At 41.1% G+C, this 23,619-nt stretch overlaps 2 protein-coding genes across 2 annotated transcripts in view; one reads left to right on the top strand and one right to left on the bottom strand.

Moving 5' to 3' along the window:
• Window positions 1-4,343, bottom strand: part of FNDC1 (fibronectin type III domain containing 1) — an 84,089-nt gene extending 79,746 nt beyond the window's left edge. Inside the window, exon 1 of the mRNA XM_059841994.1 lies at window positions 3,784-4,343. Coding sequence (XP_059697977.1) covers window positions 3,784-3,901 — 118 coding nt within the window. The 5' untranslated portion in view covers window positions 3,902-4,343. The remainder of the gene's footprint in view (window positions 1-3,783) is intronic.
• Window positions 4,344-4,440: 97 nt separating this feature from the next.
• On the top strand, window positions 4,441-23,264 carry GINM1 (glycosylated integral membrane protein 1). The gene is made up of 8 exons (XM_059842000.1): window positions 4,441-4,592; window positions 13,260-13,319; window positions 13,496-13,592; window positions 16,292-16,443; window positions 18,614-18,770; window positions 19,515-19,645; window positions 20,361-20,524; window positions 22,325-23,264. The coding sequence occupies exons 1-8, from the start codon at window positions 4,488-4,490 to the stop codon at window positions 22,431-22,433; spliced, it is 975 nt and encodes a 324-aa protein (XP_059697983.1). The 5' UTR covers window positions 4,441-4,487; the 3' UTR covers window positions 22,434-23,264.
• The last annotated feature ends 355 nt before the right edge of the window (window positions 23,265-23,619 follow it).

The raw sequence follows: 23,619 nt of genomic DNA, 5'->3' as shown, positions 1-23,619 counted from the left end.
TTACTTTAATTCCTAAACTACTTGTGTCCTCCATATTTTTCTAACAGCATCCAGAGCACCTCAGTTTCACATTCTTGCTTTTTGCAAGACAATTACTCTGCATGATTATTATTATTATTTTGTGCTGATTGTCACAGAAAATTAAGTAATTAACAAAAGTCTGCATTTAGGAACTCAATATTCTTTTCACTTATGCAGCTTCACAACAATCATATGAAGTCAAAAACAAAATATTAGTCCTGTTTACAGACAATGAGTTTTAATTGTTTGTTGTGCTCTGTATCAAAAAAAAAAAATTTAGCTGCTGACATCTATTTTCATGTTAAATCTCCTTTCCAAATATGCATCTTCTCTACATAGATATGCATGGAAATGTTCAGATGCATTCCATGAGAACATAAAAAAAAAATTCAATCCCACAAGCTGAAAAGAAATCAGCTGCAGTGCCACAGCTACAGTGCAGGACACTGCCACTGGACTGATTCACAGAGAAGTACAGGATTTTATCCTATTCTCTGCCTTTGATAGCATCCAACAGGATTTGCACTCTGTGAATGAGATGATGGTGATGATGATATGGATGGGCCTGCTCTCCATTCAGCATCATATGCACTAGAATACAATAAATTTTTATGAGACTTTTTAAATGAATTTTTATGAACTTTTTATGAGACTGCCTCGTCCTGAACTGGCCACCTTTCAATAAAACAAATGATGCTTGCTTACAATACTATAATGTTTTTAATAGGACACACCCTTTTCAGAGTTAATCTTCATCTCCAATGCAGGACATACCTTTTATTAATTAAAGCGGGGCACCCCCTTTGAGTGTGTAACTATAGGCTTGTTGTACATCAGGTAATGATCCGACTTGGGGGACAGTGCTGTGAGTAGGCTGCGAGGGAGCCTGTCCTGAAGGAGATGTGGAAAATGAAAGACACACACCCACACCACCCCAGGAGCAACCTCCTATGGGAGAGATCACATTTTGATGTGGGTCACTCAGCTCTTGAGTGTGGTGCACATGAGGGCCTGTGTGCTTATTTTACCCAGTCTAGCTCACAGATATTAATTAGAGGGTTTCAAAATTATTAACAGACCAAATATTTACTGTGAGTACATGGTCACAACATGACCTGCAGTAGTGTGAGCACCTCTGAAAGGACAGACAAGCAAACAGAATTTATTCCCTTCCTGTAGTGCATATGCTGTAGTGTGTTCTTGGGCTTATGTGTTACAGCTGAACTCATCTAAGCAGGCTTGTTGCCTTCAAAAGAAGGGATCTTGCTCCCCAGCATAGAGAACTTCTGCTTCAGGCCACTGTCTCCACTTCTTTCCAGATCATGCTCTGGTACTCATCACATAATGAGTTTGTCCAAGTCACTAATCTGTAAAACTGTTTGTCTTTTTTATTGCTGAATTTGTTTTCTGCCAGATTAGTGACCTGAACTGACTCACTGTACACTAAAATGGAACCAGCAAAGGGGAAAGGGGGGAGCAGGAGTTGGGAGTGCAGAGGTGTGTGTAGGTTGGTGAGAGTAGGATCTCCTTTTTAAGTAGCAGTAAAAGTAACAGCAGATCTAATAGCACCTTTTTAAACTGCCAAGCAGGGAATTTACTTTTTGATGCTATACTGCTGCAGGATGGTCCTGGAGACACAGTGGGCTGGTCCTGGGGCAAGATCTGCACTGCAGGGCATTGTGTTCTGCCTCCACATTGTGCTAATTCTCAAAGCTGTTTGTGCTGTCATCGAGTGGTTGGCAGTGTTCTATTGTTCTTGTGAGCTTTTTCTCAGACTGTATGTCAATCCAGAATTGATTCAAGACTGGTTTTAAGCCGTCCATATGGCAGCTATTGACAGAAGAAAGCACACACTTCACTTATTATTCTGAAACTTTAGGAGGGATGTAAATATTACATCAGTCTCATGCAAGCCTGTGCTGCCTGAAATTTAACTATTTACTTGCTACTCTAAGTACTCTTACTTTGCACTTCAGTAAGAAAACAAACTACCAACTAAGAGCAGGCTTTTCTCACTCTTTTTAGTCATAAAAGAAACTAAATCCTAATTTCCTTCTTCTTTACACTGGCTTCTGGCTACTTATTCTTCTAATAACCCATGCCTGCAATGAAGGTTCAAAGAAAAAACGGCCTTTCACAATTTCTTAGAAAGGTCAAAGACATCACTTCCAACTTAAATAAAAACCCAATGAAATACACCACTTCTGGCACACAGCTGCTCAAGCAGTAGTCAGTTCAATACCATATACTCAAAAATGTTACATATTCAAATAATAGTTTAAAATGGCAGGACATGTTCACTGGCAGACTGGAGGAGCCTAAGAGCCTCAAAGCTGAGCCCAAAGGGAAAGCCCTGTTATGCTCCCAGCTTTTCCTAGCACCAAGTAGCTCCACCTTCACCAAGGACAGTTCACCTGTGAAACTGATCATAAGTTATTTAGTTATTGCAAGGAATTTTATCATTTTCATTAAATAAAACTGTTATGACATCTGTTATGCTGTAAGACTAATGAAAGTTTTAAAATTTGAAGAAAACAGAAATACTTGAAAGTACTGTTAATCCATAATCTTTGAAGTTTTAATTAACTTCCAGGAGAATTAATAAAGAGTAAGAGAGAGGACTGAAGAAAAGAAGGTGGAAAAGATGGAAAGAAAAAGGAAAGAAAAATGGGAACAGAAACAGAAGGAAAGCACTACTTGATAGGTAGTTTACCAGGAAATTTGCAAGCAGAGATAGTCAAAAAATGGAAAGGCATTCATCTGCTATTTCATTACAGTGAGATGCTAAACTCCTAAAGATTGGCTCAGAACCCAGCTTGAATTTTGCTGAATCTATAAATTCTGCAGATCAGGGATCTTTGATTTCCCTCCATTTTAATGTACCTTGATAACATTAATTATTATGCCTCTGGTACATTTTGTAAACATTTGAGGTACTGAATCTATTACAAAAAACACTGTACTATTCTCCTGCTGGAAGGCAACCCCCACTCTGAGTTCTAGAGAATGCAACACATAGTTAGGAATTTCGGTAATTTAAACTTCCTCCCACCAGCACATGCAAATGACTGCAAGTACTGACAAGAGCTGCATTCTGACAGCCCTCATATCCCTGAACATGCTCCTGCAGCCGTCAGGAGAGGCAGCAAAACGCTGTGCTGGAGAGCTTACTTCCTCATAGCTCTCTGCCTTTTGAGGCTGCACAGTGAGCACATCCTTTACCTATTGCCTTTCCATTTAGCAAACACAACAGATTAAAAAAAAACCAAACTCCTGAGGACAAGTATGAGAGGAATTAGGTAAACCAAGGGACAGTGAGGAGAGGTGGTGGAAATTAAGATGTCAGTTTTTATCCCTTCCCTGTTGCTGATATCTGTAGATATTATAAAGGCAATTAGTCAGCTCTGCTTTTTTGCTATCTCTAAAACAGTAGGAACTGCTGATGATAAATGTGTTTAGGGATTACATATTTGAGGGTTTCATAGAAGTGTGTGAAACATACTTCACAATATGCAACTCTCTTAGGCCTCAATTTCCAATGCCTTGTTCCATGTGCCAGATGTTTGTATCAGTGTCTCATGAATGTGAACTGCATACAAAATAAGAAGTTTCTGTGAGTTTTATGATTCATGTTCATTATCAACCAATAGGGAGTCATAGAGCAATATAAAATCATGCTAAAGATTGCTTCAACAGGACAGCTAATTTATGGCAGGATTAAAACCTCCCGAGTCAATGTGTTCATATATTTACCACGCTTACCATTTTTTGCTAATAGGTAATAGCAATCCTTCTTGTTGCAAGTAAAACATTTGCTATCTTCAAATCCACTGAGAACTTGGTGGTTCAGCTTTTCTTCGCCTTTGCCTGAGACTTCCATGGTTTTGACTGCCACTACTAAGTTTCTCTCTGCTTCCTCTTCTTTGGGATGATGACCTCTACCTCTTGAGAACTTTATCTTGTGCTTTCTTCCTTTCCGATGACTCTCCCTGCTCCCTCCTGGAATACTCTGCCTGGTTTTGCTTTCCAGAACCCTTTCCTGCAGTGCGGTGCCGGGGGCTCAGCCCGGTATTGCTCCGGCCCTGCGACCCTCTCCACGCAGGGAGCTGACAACAGCAGGCGCCTCACGGGAGCCTCACGACATTTCACAAACAGCTGCAATTCCTAACACGATCTGTACGGGTACCTCCCGTAGCGCTTTCAAAGGCTGCAATCGCCCATTAAGCGTGACGGATTCCTGCAGGCACAGCTCCATATTCGCGCCTTATTCCGCAACGCCGAACTCGGGACCTCCCGGCGGCGGCGCTGCCCGGCCAGGGGCAGGGAGAGGGGCAGGGAGAGGGGCAGGGACAGGGGTAGGGACAGGGGCAGGGCCCGGACAGGGCCGGCCCCCTCCTGCCACCTCCCCCGCTTCCTCCCGGCCCCGCCTGTTGATGTTTCACTTGCTTTAATTCCCGGGTGGCAAGATGGAGGCAGCGCCGGGACGTCGGGAGCTGCTGCTGCTGCCGCTGTCGCTGCTGCTGCCGCCTCTGGCCGCCGCTCTGCTGGGCCCGGCCGCGCCGCTGGGACAGGTACCGCCGGGGCCAGCCCTGCCACGCCACTGCCACTTTCCCTGTCCCTCTCCCTGCCACTGTCCCTGCCCGTCTCCCTGTTCCTGCCCCGGCCCCGGCCCGTGCCCGCTCCCGCTCCCTCACAGGGGTGAACCGGACCCTACCGCGGGCAGACAGGGCTTGCCCTCTCCCTTTGCTGCTTCGTCCGTACAGGATTCGATGTGCCGTATCTGACTGGTCTGAGGGGGAAGGTAGTTACTTCTTGCAATGTAGATGTGTTTATATTGTATTTTCAGGCTTGTCTGCCTACATCTCCATGGTTCGGTGCCCTAGAAGTACGCGCTGCATTAAGTCCGCACTTGAGCCTAGCCTACTCGTGATTCGAACCAAGAAAAGGGGTGTATATCTGTTTGATGTATTGGTGTATATCTATAAACACACAGGGCATTGTGTTGTTTGTTTTTCTGTTCCAAAATCTGTGCTGTATCTTGGTGACATCAGTTTTAAATTTGGTGGCTTTTTAAAAGACTGGAAGGAGTATTTTGGGAACTACTTAGGAGAACTTCACGGTGGGAATAAAAAGGTTTGCCGCAGCACCAGGTGAGATCTGACCTCTAGAATTACAGAAGAGCTGGGTACTTCTGCCTGAGCTTGAATCATGATCAGATACATCCTCTAAAATTGATACAATTGTGAACCCAAGGTGTAAGATCACAGAGGGAAGAGTTGTGTGGGGTTTGTAGTCAACTTGTCCAGCCAATGTGAAGTTACTGACCTGACCAGTTACTGACCAGTTACCTGGCCAAACTTATTATGCCTTTTTTTTCTCCATAGTTACTTATTTATTAGTGTAATTAAAGTAAAACATTTCCAAGAAAGCCTGGCAGAGGCCCTGAGCTGGCACATCCTGTGTTGCAAAGCAGGATTCATTCCTGGCCTTACTTCCTGGTTTCTGCTTCTCTTTATGACCTTTTGAAGAGAGACCTCCTTAGCTCTGATTTCAAAACGGGGATCTAGATCTTCAGACTCTTACAAAAGTGCCTGAATGCCTGGAGTGAGGTGTGCTAAAGAGAGCAGAGGGAGCTCAGTATTTGGGTACTTTGTCCCTCTGAGAAAGGGAGTGTGGGCTTGAATTTGCCAAAAGGCTCATGAAGTGACAAGGTAATGCAGACTTGTGTTCTTGCTCACCTTCTACTGAGAAACTGTCACACTTCACACTGAAACTGCAGCTTGGTAGTTAAAGTTGTCATGACTGGCAGTTTTAAAGGACATGGAGGCACATTTGTGTCTGCTGTCTTTGGATGTGAAAGACTGAGCAGGGCACAGGGGTGCCAGGGCAGTGCCATGTAAGGCAGCTTGGGATCAGAGGTAGAACAGGTATGTCAGAGATATAACAGGTATGGGGTCAGAGATAGAACAGGTATAATTTGGAGTGTGAGTGGGGCTTGACCTCGGAACTGTAGTGCCTAATGGGCTCAGCTGTGCTGTTAGTGGGGTTGAGTTTGTCCATTTGTGCCGTACTGCTCACGTGGTCTTGTGAGCTCATGATTTGCTGGTTTGGAAGTGTCTGCACTCTTAGTCTTATATGGGTCTGGTGGCCTAAGTATACGCAGAAAATTTCTTCTAAGAGTCAAAAAGGGGCACACAAATCTTTTTTTTTTTGTTGTTTTTAATGTTAAACTTAGCAAAATAAAAACCTGTGTTTTCTTCTGCACTGTGTAGTTTTGTACATACAGGACCAGTTTTGATGCAAAAGGAGCAGTGTGTCTGGAGAAAGTTTTGAGTAGAAGAGTCAATGTTTTTTGACACTGAGCTGTTTTTGGTGGCCTCTTAGGAACAGAAGTGCCTAGGCAGTGGGTATAGGCAGAGTGGGAATGCCATGCTGTCAAGTTGCCTTCAGAAGCTATGATCTCAGTGACAGTGGGCTATAGGGTTAGAATAACTGTGGTGTTTCCTCAGGATGGCTTGGGACTGCAGACTGATTGGGAGCAGGCAGCATGAACATGGTCAGCTTTGCTTTGCCGGGATACCACAGCTGTGCTTTACAACTCTGTGAGCCCACTGGCTGCACTCTACTAACAGCTTCACATTTTGTTAACTCTTCCAGGTGGGGATTAAAGCTGGTGTCAAAGTTTACCTCCATGATGAAGGCAGTGGTGTTACAAAAACCATAGTGCAAAGACTGAGGAAAAACTTTGAGACACTGGAATAGCATTTTGTAAGACTGAAATGCTTTTGTTCAGCTCTTTTGGAATGTGAACGCCTCAACTGTTGTGCAATACTTGTAATTTCTTTAAAAAGCTCTTTTGAAATCTGGACCTTTTTTTTAATATTAGCATGCCTGTTCTGATTTTTATTTCTCCTCATAAAATTTGGATATGCAAAACTGAGCTAAAAATTGATTGATTTTAGACAAAATTGGGAGTTTCTTCTTGTTGTTATGTGCTTTTTTTTCTTTAAAAAAAATTAAAGGGAATGATGCAATAAGACAACTGACTTTCACGTTAAAGTAATGTTTCTGATGCAAGGTCAGGAATAAGGCTTTGTGCTTTAGAGTATTTTTTTAATGTGCTGATAGGAGCTTGCTAAAAGCAGTGCTAACACCATGTTATTTGCTTATTCTGTTTACCTCTTGATAATTTAGGCTAGCAGAGTTCTTAAACTCTGCTAAATAACGTACCTGCCTACCAGACTTTTGTTCTTTTTAGTTTAGTTCAGTTGCCTGGGGAAAAAAAAAAAAAATTATATTATTTGTTGCCTGCAAGAAACCTCTCTGTGGATAGGTTGTTTCACAACAGCAGGAAAAAATCTTCACTGCATCAACCATTTGATGCAGTGAGTACAATATATTTTAATCAAAGAAGAAAGTTGTTAATGGCAGTGTGCTGGAATGTTTCTTCCATCGCTTTATGTCAGTTTCTCTATTAGCAGTCCAGCACATGTGAATTGTGGGCCTAAAAGAGCTGGCATCATCTTCCTATGTATATTTGATTAAATGAAAGCAGTATGATGCAACTGTGTCTCTGTGATGTGAGACTGAGCATTCACCTTTAAAACTCATGATCAAATGTCATAGTATGAGTTGGTTTAATAGAGAAGATACAAAGGCAAATAAGTCTAGTAACACACATAGGGGAAAGGGAAGGATAAACCATGTTATAATAAGAGTCATTGTAAAGCAAGGAAGGAATGAAAGTAAGTGTGCTTGTTCAGAAAAGCAAAGTAAAGCAAAAGCATGATGTCAGATTATTATATTAAGAAAGAGTTTAGCTTTAGCTGGTTAAGAAAATACTGGATGTAGTTATCTTACCCTAAATACTGTCATGCAGTTTAATAATGCCAAATCTTAATGGAGAAAATTTTGTACAAAAGTTTTCTAAAATGTGAGGGACAAATTATCATCCTGCAGGCTTGTGAAATTCTGTCTTGTCATGTCAAGCTTTAAGCATGGTTACTTCTCAATTCAGTTATGCCTGATTGTAGATAAGACTCTACAACATAGTTCTGTTTTGATTCTTACAAATGAATTATGTGAAGCATGGATCATGGAGCCCTGGATTACAATATATAGTTACACTGTTTGGAGCCAGTTGTCCATGTGAGTGCCAGGACTTAAGTGGTGTGAGTTTGTGTGGTAGTTTTGTTTGTCTATTCAGACACTTCTTTTCCCTTAATCTCTTCTCAAATTTAGAAACAGGTTATTGGTTTTGTCTATTTTTTACCCGTTTGGCAACCTGACATTTTTCAGTTGCAAACAGGATATCAGCAGTGCCTGGGTAATGGCTATGAGGGGATTGTCTGCCTTTCAAGTCTCTGTACAGCTGGCCATCTTGTAAGGCATTGTGCCATCTGTTCCTAGGGCTGCCCACTTGGCTTCCCACAGGCCTTGGAGCAGAAAGAGCCTTGTTTGGAGAGCCTCAATGGAGAACAGCTGTGCTTCAAGTGGGCCGGCTGCTAGCAGCAGAATCTTGATGGGCTTTGTGTGACTGATGCAGCTGTGTGGGACTGAGCAGTTACCCTGTATTGGGAGAAACTGTGCAGTGCACCCCATCAGGTATTCACTTCCTGTGGATAAAGTTTTTCCATGATTCTTTAATCAGATAATCAGATCTGTTTGAAGTTCCTGCGTGATTGGACCCATCAGCTTTTTCTTTTGCGGCATTTTTTTCACAAAGCAATATTAGGTGAAATGTTCTCTGTAGATTTGTGTGGTGTTAGTCTTTGAGAATTAATGAATATTCCCTTTTAACTTATGCCAGATGCTTTATATTCTTTGCTGACATCTTTTCCCCTTTTTGTTCTTCTGCTGCTACTGCGATTATACTGCCCCAGTTAAGAGTCCTGGATTCAGTTGTAGCACACAGTGAAAGGGAAAAGGAATAGAACGTGATCTCTACCTTATTACCTCTGCAGATCCAAGCTCACAGAAATTCACTTGTTCACTGTAACCTGTGCCATCACACTGTTAGTGCTGCTGCTTAGCTGTCCTAGAGCAGAATGACTGACATTTGCTGTCCTCTTTGCAGGTTCTGTGGCCATCCACTGTAAATAGCACTGCTGGAGTACTAAAACAGGGATGAGAAATCATAGGAAGACTCAGGAGAGACATTTACATCCTATAAGAGTATTAAGAATGATAGGGCCATTGTTTGAGCACATTGGAGTTTTGTGTGAAGGTTATATACCAGCACAGGAGGGGACAAGGGGCTGTGAAGTATGGAATGGGGCCAATGCTAAGCTGAAAGCACACCCCACTTCTTAGGGACTTGAGTTGCTTCTTGGGGCTGTCCTTTCATTCTGGCTCTGTCAAAGTACTGCTTTTTCAAATATCCCAGTGAATTCAGAACCTTTTAAACTACAGGCCTGTCTGAAACTTGCATGATACTTGCATGTTAATACTGAGAAGTGTATTGTAAGTTTTACAGCCAAGTTTTACACTCACAGTTGAGGCTTCTCCAGAAGTTGACAGTGCAATAGTATGGACTACTGAAGAGTTCTGTGTTCTGCTCTCAGTGGCTTTGTTACTGCAGGATTGGCTTACTATGCTTTTACAAAATAAGGGATGTGGGGTTATTTGCTGAAGTACATAACCACAAGACATATCTACAAAGCACTATAAAACACTTTCTTCCCCTCCACCCTCAGCCTGTGAATTTTATTATGGTAACATAAAAAAAAATTCCTCTGTTGAATGTAAAGGATGTTCTGTAAGTGTGTGTGTCTTCAGCCCTAGGACTGGAAAGATGGGGATTTGAATTATCACTGGAGCACTTTCTAGCAAGTGTGGCTTGTCAGACCAGGCATTTCATCCTGAAAGACTGGTACAAGACCTGTTGGCCTGCCACATCTGTTTCCCTTCCCTTCAGGAGGCATGAACAATGTGTGGCTCTTGAGCACTTATCAACATGCAGATATTGAAGGGGTACCATTTAGGCCTGTGATGACAGGGGCAGTGCTATGCAGCCCTTCTTCCCTGCTGTGGGTAAAAGTGGCTTAGCTGGGATGTTGCTGTCTTCTCCTGTGAGCTGCTGCTTCCTTTCCCCAGCACTCCTGCCCAGCTTTTCATTGGAGTTGGCATGCATCTTGTTGTTTTTGCCATCCTGTAGATTTTTGTTATGGGGTGTGTGTAGGGTCAGGAAGATTTGCCACAGCAGGACCCACTGAGTTTTGAGTGTGGTACGGCAGGAGACACCAGTGGGAAGTCATAGGAAGACAGCAGTGTGAAACCCACCTTTAAGGAAGGGTTAAGACTGAGCTGGAACACTGCTATTTTCTGTGGGAAGATAAGAAGAGTAATGAACAACCTGTTCATAAATTGCAAAATGAGAGCATATAAAAACTGAATAGAATGGATGTACAGAATATGGGAAGATCTCAGTAGAATTTGTTGGATCTGGATGTGAGCAGACTAGTCCCAGGAATAGCAACAGTATGAGTTCTCTGTTGTGTGTGAATTACAAAATTGTAAGGGTCATGATGCAGCTGCTGTAGGGGAATACTGATCATTGCTCTGAGTTACTGAGGAGCTTTATGAATCTGTACCATTAAGGAGATGCATCACCATCACCTGAGATGGTGGTGAGGACAGATGTCTCCCAAGGAGATGCTGCAAGGACAGACAGATCACGCAGCAGAGGCAGTCTGACAATCTGTGTGCATCAGATCAAGGAGCCCAGCTCATTCTTCCCAGCTGTGTTCTTGGATCTCTTGTGCTTGTCCAGCTCTTCCTTGCTTGTTCAACTGACAGAAGAATGATCTGACAAAAAAGGGAAAGCTTTTGTGCCAATTTAATGAGCTAAATTACCTCACTGACTTGGGATGGATGAGAGAGAAGGATAATGTGCAGGAGAGATCTGCACTCTCTCTTTCAGTGGCAGAGGCAGCAAATGGTTAAATTGTCTTATTTGTCTGCACCTTATGATCTGAGTTTTGAACCTTTGACAGCACAGAAGTGATCCACTGAAATATTTCATTTCTTAAACATGTAATGTGTTCTTCAAGTGCAAGTTTTAGTTTGTTCCAGAATTCATAACAGTGCTTGTGGATACTGTGTCAACAGAGCTGACAGCTGTTTTGAAGGAAATTAATCATTGTATGTATAGCTAACTTTGTACATTTAATAGTCAATTGTTGAGCATATCTAGCTTCCTTCATGCCCTTCACTTTCAAATAAAGCATTTGATTAAAGAAAAAAAAAAGGAGGGGATTTTCCTATTTTTCATCAGTCATTTCCTTTTTCTTGTAATCTCAGTGAGTCTCTTTGTAGATGTCGAAAAAAGATTGTGAAATACTTTCTGTGTAAAAAAACCTCAGATGTAATTCATGGCTTAAAAAATGAGGGACTGTTAAGACTGCCGGTAAAATCCATGTTTTGTGCCCTTTGAATTCCCAGAAAACAGAATAACCTAGGAACAAAGTTTTGGTAATCTGTTAAACAGTTTGAGAGTGTAAAAGACTTAGAGCTCTGAGTGCTGAGAGCTAAAAGATCTGAAAGTTTGGTGGATTTCTATTTTTTTATTAATATACACAATTCTTAAAATATGAGAAGGAAATGAGTGGTTTGAGGAAATTACAGGAAGACAGGATAGAATATATCCTATGTTTATACTGTTAATCCAGTTTATATTTTCAGTTACAGAGTCCACTTCTCTGACTAATTTGGTAATTTTAATTTCCTTTGAATAGCTAGGATTTAAGTTTTGAAGAAAAGTCAATATAAAAACCTGTTTCACAGAAGGGGCACAGAGGAAGAGATTTCTCTTTGGTCTCGGTGGCCAGAGAGTTTTTCTACTGATATGTCAGATGGGTCTGAAGTATTTCCAAGTCACTTCAAACCAAAAGGTTATCTGTGCTAGGTCTGGAACCATTCTTCTTGTGATGCCAGATTCCAGCTGAATCAGACTTGGAGGTTGTTTTTCAGTTTTTTGACAGTTCTGGCTACTTGAGTATGCTCATTAACACCCATTGTTCCAATGATTTTTTTACATTCTTGTCACGCTTCAGTGTTTTCTCTCCTTGAACTGGGCTGTATTATGTTAGGTATTGTATATTTCACATATTTTCTGGCTGAAAATCTAGTGTTGCATAAAAATACAAAATGAAAAGTCTTTTTGCGTATTTACATTTTTATTTATTTTAAATTTTGAGCATGTTCAACTTTTTATTGAGACATGACTCACTTTTTAACTGTTGGTTTTGAAACAATGACTCAGCTACAGAGCTAAAGAAGATGCTGAAGGTATGGAGATATTTTCCAGGGGAAAATGGATCCACAGAATCACCGGATCATTTAGGCTGGAAAAGACCTCTAAGATCAAGTCCAGCCTTTGACTCACCATCACCCAGCTAACCAGACCATAGCACGAAGTGCCACGTCCAGGTGTTAATGAAATGAAGTTATAATGATTTAAGGCTCCCACAGACCAAATATGGAGCTTAACATTATTTTTGAAGAGGTGTCTGAGGAAGGCAGTGTGGCAATCATTTCTTTTTGCTATGTGCAAACAGGATTTGATTTTTGTATGTAGTTTTTTTCAGGGACAGACCTGGGACACTTAAGATCTCATTTGCAAAGCCACCCCTGAAATTACAAGGGAGAAATGAGAGGACAGAATGAGGGATTCAATAAATTGCAGCAATTAGGGTTTGAATGAAAGAAGCAAATCCCCATTTTCTGTGAGTTTGAGGTGTCCCATGTGGCATAATTTGGGAATCATAACCAAAGAAACAGAATTTCTGCTGGCAAAACAGAATGTTCTTTAGTATAGACTAACTTCACTTTGAAGACTAACTGGAGTGCCTAAAAAAAATTACAGAAAATCTGATTTTTACCTTTTGTGGTCTATTATTTTTCAGCTAATATGAGAGACTTCCATTATATCCGTGTGAAACAAGTTATTATTATTATTTTATCTTTATTACAAAAACCACGAACTATACATAGGGGAATGCAGATGTCATTCTTTCTCATCAATCCTTTTTATTAAAAAGAAGGGTGAAAAAACCAGACTAATCCTTACATGAAACAAGAAAGCATATTCCTTTCCCTTCTGTCTGCTGGATAGAAAGCCTGGGAATGCGCTCTGGTGTTAGTAAGAAGTCATTCTGCCAGGACAGTACAAAAAAGTTGCCTGCAGTGGCTCATGTGTTTTCTCAAACTTAGATCTCTTCTGTTTTTTTTTTTTCCAGGAAGCAATTAGAGTTGGTGTTATGATGCTGAACACCAGTGGAGAACTCCACAAAGTACAGGTTTGTCCGGTTTTTCTATTTATTCAGTGAATTAATATGCAGTAAAACTAAGTATGAAGCAGCTGCAAGTATATCCTTTATTCTGACATCAGTCAGTAGGGAGTGTGTTCCTCTGAGAGCAGAATTGCAGCACAGGGGCAGGAAACATACACTCATTCTGGCTGTCTTTCTTTCAGGTTCTTTTTAACATCACCTATGTTAATGGACAGGTATATCTAAATGACTTTCCTATGAAAAGCGGGGTTGCCCACATAACATGCCAAACAGTAATATGTGAGTATTTTCTTTTATTTTTTTTTAAATTTTCCTCCCTCCCCTGGGGTATTTGGCTTCCCTGTTACCAAGTAACCAAAGCTTACAATGGCTGTGTGTTCTGTATTTTGTAAACCAGAGCATTGTGGAAACAAAACATTTCCTAAGGTAGGACAATTTTGGTATTAAAATGGATCAAAAAAATCTTGCCACCTTCATCTCAAGTCACATTAACAGGCTTGTGTGTAAATGGTCTCTGAAATCCAGACCCTGCCCATCTGTTCAAAAGCATTTTTTGCACTACAAGCTAGACAATGTAAACAGAAGGATGCAACTCCACCCTGCTAATGGCTGTGTCCCTAGGTTGGTTGGCATGTATCCAGAAGGAGATTCAATAACAAAAGTATGAATTGTTGTTAGGAAGATCTTTTAATGATATCACTTCTGTGTCTATTGGACAAACAAGTTTCTGCTGGATAGGATATTATAGCACAAACACTGAACTTTAATGACTGCAATAGTTAATGACTTCAAATTGTCTTGAACCTGCTGTTTTTCCACTGATTCAACGTTACATTTTTTTGTGAAAAAACAGAAAGTAGTGTGTGTTTTTTTGGAGATACACAGAGCATACTGTGTAATTAATTTAACGGGGACAATTAGGCTTATTTGATTTAAGCTTCTGTTGTATTGAGAACAATCTTCTGCTGCATGAGATGCAGTCAATCTGTAGGTTGATATCTGAGGTCATCCTCTCAGTCACTTGCAGAATACTAACACTTTTTTAAATTGCTTCTCTGAGCTGTGACCTTGTTGCTTGAATCCTTCTTTCCCAAGCATGATCAATTATTAATTTGACAGTATTTCTTTTCTGGAGAGGGAGAACAGTAATCAAATTCTCTTTTTCTGGTATAAAACCATGGCAAAACATCATTTACTTGCAAAATAACTCACTCCAGAAAAATAAGGATGATTTTATTGACCAATTCTGAGAGCTCCTGAGCACTCTTCTGTAGTTCCTATTAATTTCCCAAATCACAGTTGTTGTGCTTGCAGTGACTGGTTTTGAATCTGAAATATTGAGGAAAATAGTGATTTGACTTGAGAGCTAGAAGCCTAGAGTTCTTTACTTCCATGTTTGGGTCTGAGTCCTCTGTTACCTGTAATGTAATGTTTATACTATTTACTTACTAAATTATTGACAACGGATTCAGGTAGTGTTTGTAAAATGCTAAAGAAATATCAAGATACTTATTAATAGAGGGGGGAAATGCTCCTGGGTGTATATAAAAACAAAACTTGACCTTAATTATCATGCTTTTAAATATTGGAGACACATACTCTGACATCATTGTCAGATCATCCTTGGCACCTACATTCCCACTTGAGGTTCCCCCAAATGTCAGTTTTGGAAGTGTGTGTCACTCCTTTGAATGTAGTGGTGGTTGAACAGCCTGACACATGGTAAAAGCTGGGAACACAGGGAGTTTCAGCTGCTTGGCATCTTAGAGGCTTTAGGCCTTTAGCACATACTTGCTGCTCCAAGTCAGAAAACATTCAGCAACCAGGTTAGGGCTCACACCTGTAGGGAACTGTCCTGCTGCCACTTTTGGCAATGGAAGACATTACTAAATTATGCCAGAAAGTATTTTTCTATAATTTAAATAAAAAAAATGGCTTTATGAGGAGAGGGATCACAGCATAAAAGTAGTGGACACACTGAGTAATTACTGTGTGACTGAGAGACCCAAGTTGAGCCTTATCCCATTACCTGACAGGCTCAGAACTGCAAGTGACACACACACAGCACCAGTGGCTTAGCAGCAGAGATGGTTTGGTCTTAATTCATGTCCCTTGGTATCTGCATGCTGAGGAGATACCCCACCATCCACTCTTGTGCTTCTCCAAGACTTCAGTTGTAGCATGCCCTCACCTAAAGCAGAGGTGTGGTAACTGGGAGAAGGATACTGAGACAATGCAGAAACAGCCAGGGTAGACAGGCAGTTCCGTGTGTATTTGCAGAATATTAAGTTGTTGAAATAGCTGAAAGCTTTTGGGTAGGAAGAGAGGTTGAGGTGTCACCAGTCACACATGAAAACAGAGAGGGGGGCAGAAAAATATGTAGGAGGGAACTGGCACTCATCTTGAGCAGGAGATGCAGTGTGCCTGGAAAAGACCATATTTGTTTCTGTATTCAGAGGAAGGGGAATGTTGTGCAAACGAAGATGTTTACACAGGTGGCTGGCTAGGCTGTGACATTACTCTTATGAACTCCTTTGGACAACTGAAATAAGAATGCAGCAATAATCAAGCCAAAGAGCTCTGCTTAGAGTGCTTAAATGCAATCCTCAGAGGCAGGGATGTGACACTGTTTGCAGGCTCCCTGAGTCAGGGGATTGTTTAACTCTGCTGCGTTATGAGACCTGCTCTGGGTCTGATTTGGTGATATACTGGTAAAAAAAATCATGGCACCTGTTTTAGCTGTTGGTCCAGATTACTGCTGGTTGTAAAAGCAGTTACTGGAAGTGTTAAGGACATCAGTATAGCACACATGTTCTGTCATCTCTGGCTTGATGCTAGTGGTACTCTGACCTCTCCATTCACCTGCTGCATGTCCAGAGGCATCTGTGTCAGAGTTGCACCTGCTTTCTCTATGGCAGGTTACTGCTTTCTGGTTGAGGTGGTTTCTCTTTGAAAATGATGACATTGTGTGTTAACAGCGGAGAACAGGAGCTTGGATAACTTACTGGATCAGCAGCGCCTGGGAACCGTCAGTGTTCGAATCATGGTTCACGAGTGGCCTTTGGCATCCACTTCTGATTTGCAGCTGATTGTCATTCAGGAAGAAGTGACAGAAATTGATGGGAAACAGGTACAACATTCTCCTTGTTTTTAATTTAGGAGAGGCAAGTAGTTCCCAGGGATTACAAGGTTTACATTTATCTGACTGGTGATTAGAACACAAAGTATATAATCAATGTTAACTAACACAATACTGAGGGAGACAACAGCAGAGTTGGCAGCATAATAGTGGGGGTGTCTCATGAGGAAACTTCAAGTTTTGATGCTTCTTTTCATATTTTAATAATTATCAATAACTACATCACATGCACTTTGAATAAGTGAATTTGTGCAAGCAAAGCCAAACTCAGAAGCAAGAGTTGATGTATAAAATAATGTACAAAACTAACAAGGGGCATAGGCTCATTCTGTGTCTTGAGGTTTCCCCCATTGTTTATTCCAAGCTAACAAAAGGTTTCAAGCAGGTAGCATGGGGAACAACTTGCAGCAGGAAACTCTTATGGCAAGCGGGCTTACTGTAAAAGCCCACTACACCTGAGAGCTTAGTCTTAGAAAACTTTGCATGTAAGATAATTAGAATCTTGATAATGAGCATGGATTTTGAGATGAACAAGCACCTCCATCCCTCTGCTTCTAACTGTATTTGCACAAATAGCAGTCAATGTGAGGGGTTGCAATTCTAGCTGAGGTTGAAATGTGCAGAACTGGGTTCTCAAAATCAGCTGTATGGTGTAGTTGATTTATTAACTAAAGAGATTCTGTAGAAAAGATCCAGCTGTTGAAGCCAGAAACTGGCTTATTTCTGTGTCATATTTCTGTTTCTGCACATCTGCATTTTACACGTAGCCAGGCTTTTTTGAAGGTGGCTTGTGTTATGCTGCCTTTTTCTTTCTTTAAGAAGAAGAAATAATAATAATAATACCATGGATCCTTGATTAATTGCATCTTCATCATACAGTAGTTTTTACAGTGATCTGTATCATGTCAGAATCTGTCTGTTAGTGAAAAGCCCCACTGAGAGGTCTGTAGCTTTTCCAATGAGGTCTTTATCCCACTGATAATAGCCTAAGAATTGTGGTTTGATTCCATTGTTACACAACAATGGCATTGTATTTCAGGCCTCAAACTAGACACCACAATGCATTTCAGATTTTCATAGGGACCTAGTAAAAACAACCAGAAAGCCAATGCTGTTTCCTTCATTGTTCCTTTAAGTCAAAAGCAGTCTCACATAAGCACAGCAGAGGAGCAAATCACCTCCCTCAACCTTCTGGCCACGCTGCTTTTGCTGCAGCCCCAGGACAGAGTTTGCTTTCTGGAATGTGGGTGCACATTCCCAGGTCATGTTGAGCTTTTCATCCACCAACACTGCCAAGTCCTTTTCTCTAAGGCTGCTCTTTATCCATTCACTGCCCAGCCTGTACTTGTGCTTGGAGCTGCCCCAACCCAGGTACAGCACCTTGCACTTGGCCTTGCTGAACTTTGTGAGGGGTCCACCTCTCAGGCCTGTTCAGCTGCTTCTGGGTGGCATCTCTTCCCTTCAGCAGGCTGACCACATGGTGTTGTCAACAAACTTGCTGAGGGTGCACTCAGTCTCACTGTCTGTGGTGCCAGCAAAGTTGTTAAACAGCAGCAGTGCAATTACCCATCCCCGAGGACACTACTTGTCCCTGATCTCCATTTGGATATTGAGCCATTGGCAGCAGCTTTCTCGAGTGCAAGCATCCAGCCAATGCCATATCCACTGCCTGGTCCATCTGTCAAATGCATGTCTCTTGGTTGGAGACAAGGAGTTCAAACAGGACACTGTCAAATGCTGTAACACTTGGCTTTCAATTGTTGAAAACAAGCAATGTTCCTGCAAAATCAGAAATGTCAGTCTTGCTTTAGCAAGAATTTCAATGTTTGCAAGTGCTTTCACTACATATCTGAGTTTTCCATGCCCTGAAACGCCTCCCTGCAAGAGGACAGTGATGTGCCCTGTAAGTGATTAAAAAAGCCCATGGATTGACTACCATGTGCTTTTGCAGGGAGCGAGACCAGTCTGTTCAGCATATTTTCTGATGTGGTATGGTCTACAGAAGTGTGATATGTGAAAACAAAGAATACCAGTTCATGTTATAACAGCTCTGTGTGTACATCTTATTGGCCTGGAGTTTTCTGGGATGTACTGTTGTCCTCTGCCAGGCTGCTTCAGTCTTGCTTTAAACTCAGTAATATCATGTTTGCATCTTTTGTAGGTTCAGCAGGAAGAAGTAAGAGAAATAGATATTTTAGTAAAGGACCTGAGAGTACTCAGACATTCCATCTATACCGTCCCTTTGAAAGAGAGCATGCTGTACTCCTTGCCAAGGGACAATGACGTGTTATTTACACTGCCCAACCTCTCAGGAAAAGGTATCTCTCAGCTGTTAAGTAGCATTTTCATCCATATTCAAAGTATTGCTTTACAGGGTAAGAGAACATCATTTATCCCTTGTTCTACATAGTGAAATTCTTCATTAAGAGGGACAGGTTTTATTTTATATGTCTTAGTTTTTGGGTTTTTTTAACACCTAAATTCAACTCTTCATATTAGGTATTTTATTTGTTTGTTTTCAATTCTGTTCTTCTTTGAATAACTTGATACTTGGCAGTCTGCAATCCAGACATCTGACAGGAATAAATTTCTCTCTCAGATCTGCAGTGGAAGTTTCTCTACAGCTCCCCCTTTTTCCTGAGAATGAAAGAGAAAACTGTAGAGGAAATACCTGTCTGGGTCAAGTCCAAACCACAGAACAGTTTTCTGTTATTAAACTTGAACAACTTAAAAGCAATAGAAGTTACTTGATGTCTTAATTTTATTTCAATTTTGTTTAATCAGAAACTGTCAAGGATTTAATTGGAGTAGAATATTTTAATCTAGTCAATCACCTTTTAATCTGATGACAGCTGAAATTTACAGCTAAGGGCATAGCTAAAGGCTGCACTGTAACACTGTTTCTACTTCTTATCAAGTTCATTGCTCAAGTCAAAAAAAAGCCTTGCTGTGTTCTTGCTGTGAGAACTGTACCCTCTGTAGAGAAACATAGCATGTCTTTTCCTTCAGAGTGGGTTGAACAAAAAGCAAACTCTCCCCTAAATCTAGCTCTCTTTCTTCAGATATTCAAGATCCACTGCAGACTACCAGTCAGTACCTCATCCAGCAAGTAGAAACCACAGTGGATGAAGAGACATTACCTGGCAAGTTACCAGAGACCCCTCTTAGGATAGAACCTCCATCTTCTTACAAGGTGCTTTTGCTGTTTGTTTGCTTGCTTTGATTATTAGTATAATTATTAGTATATAAATACAATTATTTAAAGACAGGCAACCACTAAGACCAGTGGATTTTTTCAGATAAACCCCAAATAAACCGGAAAATGCCCCCTCCTAAATTACCGTTCAGCAGTGACAAGTGCAGTAGGAATCCATTGGGCTTCTAAGCCTTGCCATGTTCTGACCGCACGGATATTTCACAGTAGTCAGTTGTGACAGTCACATTATACCAAGCTAAGCATTTATGACAATTTCAAATATTGCTTAGCTTTAAATTCCACCATTTTCCCGTGACTCAGCCCAAGTGCTTACCCCTCTGAGAAATGGACCACTGGTCTCACCTGCTGTAGGAAACACAGTAACAGCTGCAGAAGTTCAGTTTCAGCTTAGGCAAGGATGGATTTCATGGTCTCCTCTGTGGCCAAAACACTCACAGTGACAACGCACTGACTGCTCTGTTCAAGGGCCCTTCATTTTTTAAAGGGGCCTTTAATGATCAGAGAACTAAATCTTCACCTGTTTCAAACTTTGACAATAAAGATAGCTGAGCCACCAGTCAATTCCATCATGCTTTTATGTATGTTTAAGTAAAATTATCACCATGTAATGTGATTTACCAGTAGATTAAAAAGCCCTAAAACCTAGCAGTTGCTTTGTTTTGCAATCTCTGTATTTTTACCTGTTTTGTAGGTGATGTGCCAGTGGGTGGAAGACTTGAGAAAAGGGTTGTGCAGATTCTGGTTTCAATCTCTACCTATCTTGTTTAGTTTCATGGAAGTTGTTGTTGTTGGAGTTGTTGGAGCAGCTCTTATTATCAAAGTCTTAAAACTGATTCTGCCTTCCTGTGAAAATAAGTAAGTAATTTTTGTAATTCTTTTTTTTGCTTTGATGAAGGCAAAAGATTGACTAAAAGAATCTTCCAAGAAGCAGGCTCATTCTGTAGCAAGAATTCAGTGAGAAAGCTACTGGTAACTTTCCAAGTGCACTTCTGACACATAGGCATTTCAGAGAGACACAGGAAAGTATTTCATTGGAAATGTCTTTAGCTGAGCTGTCATACTGCCAAATTTTTATCAAGTCTTCTAAGGACTACATTATGAGATGCTATTAACATAGTTCCAAGAAAGAGTAGAAACTAGGTCTAAACAATTCCAACATCTCCAAATCTTTTCATACTGTGTTGGAGTTTTACAGTAGTTCTGAAAGGCCTCAAATTTGGCTTCACAAAATTGCATGGGAATTCTCCAAGGGGGGGACCTACCTCTGTAGGCAGTTTCCAAGCCATAGTGACTGATGCTGGCATGGGTGGCAAGAGGCCACAAATAAAGCTGATTGCCTGCAAGGGCTGTATCCACTCGCTGTGTTACCAGCAACACTAACATTTTTTGGGAGAGCAAGGTCTCAGAGCAAGGGGCAGAAAGATGAATTAGTAACTGCAGGTCATAAATCAGTGTAGATTTAGTGCTGGAATGGGCAAGCATGTGTACTCTAAAGCAACCTAAGTCAGCTCTGGAAGAGCTGTCCCTTGGAACTTCATGTTCTTTGGGAAGCAACTGACAGTGCAGTGTGCTTCATTAGCCCCAAGCACAGCTGATGTCTTCAAATGCAGCTGATCAGCTGTGCCTCTGAATGGCCCTGCATGCAGTTAATTTATGTATCCACTCAGGGGTACAGGTGTTCTTGGTCCTTCTGACAAACTGGGAAAATGGAGGGTTGGAAGATCAGGAAGTTTGGAAACTGCAGTGACAAAAGAGGCAGTGCTTCCCCTGGCATTTCACACAGCGTGCTGTCAGATGGGAGGGCTCCCCTGGTTAGAGCAGAAACAGTGGAGAAACATTTTGTACTTTCCCCTGCAGTAAGCAGCTTACCTCTGGCTGTAAGTAGCTTAACACTGCCACGTATGAAACTGAACTAAGTGGAACTGGGAAGAAAATTCTAATCCCAACAAACTGTTCAGCAAAGTGGATGATGACCTGTCTGTAGCAGAGGTCAGTATGGAGCAGAGGAACCAGCTTGCAGTAATTTCTCTTCCAGATGAGGAACATGGGGCTTGCTCATGCCTTGTTAGAGTGTATACAGAAATTGAACCACTCCTTCCATTAAAAAAAACAAAGAAACAAACTAAACCCCCAAAAAACAACCCCTAAACCACACAGTTATTTTCTTGCTACCTGTGTAAAGTGGTCCTCTAAAGAATGGTAAAGGTTTAACTCAGGATTGTAAACCAGTAAGAATGAGCAGGACATCTCATCTGGTGAATGACAGTTGCAGATGTGAGGTGGGACCTCATCCCAAGTCTGCAGTGCCATTCTACATTACACTAATAAAACTGGAGGCTGTTGCTGAGTCCTGGAGAATCAGCTGTAGGTCCTGACAGCAAAGAGTTTTAGGCTACTATGAAACTGAGCAGCTAGAGCCTGCTCTGCTGACATTTCAGATGTAGAAGCTGGGCAAAGGGAGCCCTCAGAAACCACAGCCAGTACAGTTTGGAAGCATTTTTCATTGCAACTTCATATAAGAGACATTCTGAGGGTAATACTTAGTTGATGCATTGGTTTAAACTAAGTTTGGGAAGTTTAAGAATAAGTGCAATTTTTAGAACACAGAATCGTTTTGTGTATTGCTTTCTAATGCCAGGTAACCTTACCTTTCAGAGGCATCCTTCTCCTGGATCAAGTCAGCTTTGTACCTGTGACTACCATCAGCCTGCCTTCAGACCTTTCAGACAGGAAAAATAATTTAGAGGAGAAAGCATGTACTTAATACTGTATTTACTTTGGAGTTACTGGTTTTTAAAAACACACTTTTAGTTGATCTGATATTTGGCACCTGATCTTAATACCTTGGTTTTTTTCCTACTAAGAAAACAAGTCAGTTGATTAATTGATAAAAGGCCACTCAGGCCAAGGCCCAAAGCTGACTTCCTTGTGCCTCTCCATAAACAAGCAGCCTTTTCAGAAGCTTCAAAGTAGAACAGCTGCCTTTTCAGAAGTTCAAAATAGAGCAGCTTTCCACCCTGAGGGCTACCATTGGTTTTAACTTCTGTGAAGTCACTTTTCCACACCTCAGACAGGATGCTGGCTGCCTTCATGCCCATAAACCAAGTCAGCTGTCCTGACTAACAAGATGATGAAATTCAGGGTGTCCTTAAGTCTGGAGATAGCACTCTTCTAAAAAATATGAGGAAATATTGCAAACATCAGCTGTGCCTGCAAACCTAAGCAAAGCTGCCCCACCTGGTTCCAGGTCTCCTAGGGTTGAGTGTGTCTTGCCAGGAAGATACCACTACCAAACATTTGTGTTACTCAAAAGACCTGACATTTTTATATGCAAAACAAAAATTTGGACAGAAGATTTATATTTCAAGCACTTTACATTTTTATGGTCCCTTCCACTCATAAAAAATTGTTAGCAGTTGTAACCAGCTTGCTTTTTGTATCAGTGACAGCAGTACTCTATGAAGTCCCAAAAGAAAAATGAAAATTCCATTAAATTCTACAGAAATACTGGCTTACTATTGCTGAGTAGGCCCAGTCTGCTCATGCCAGTTTGTACTGTTAACATTTTTCAAATAAACATTTAAATTGTTTATTAGACTGTGTTCATGTTTGCATTTATAGTTAGGTAGAACAGTGGTTTGCCAAACATTTCAGACTCAGGGCACTGACTGTTTCTTAGCTTTTTGTTGTTCTTACTTACAGAAATTGTTTGTCAAAAAGTGAATAGGGAAAAACACCTTAGAACAGTAACGACCTGACAGTAGACTGATTACAGTTACCATCTGAGTGATCAGAATTACCTGTGTTCACAGCTGGAGTTGTTAGAGGGAGGGAGAAAAGCTGGGATTCCCCCCTCCTCCTGCCCTAAGGAAACATAATGTGTTTAATGAGATCCGAGTTACTAAGAGGCTGGTCTGTGACAGGAACAACTCTCATTGTCTCACTGAGCT

This window comes from Haemorhous mexicanus, chromosome 3 (genome assembly GCF_027477595.1).
Source record: "Haemorhous mexicanus isolate bHaeMex1 chromosome 3, bHaeMex1.pri, whole genome shotgun sequence".
NCBI classification, from domain to species: Eukaryota; Metazoa; Chordata; class Aves; order Passeriformes; family Fringillidae; genus Haemorhous; species Haemorhous mexicanus.
The sequence above is the reverse complement of the archived record's forward strand: the minus strand, read 5'-3'. Positions and strand labels throughout refer to the sequence as shown.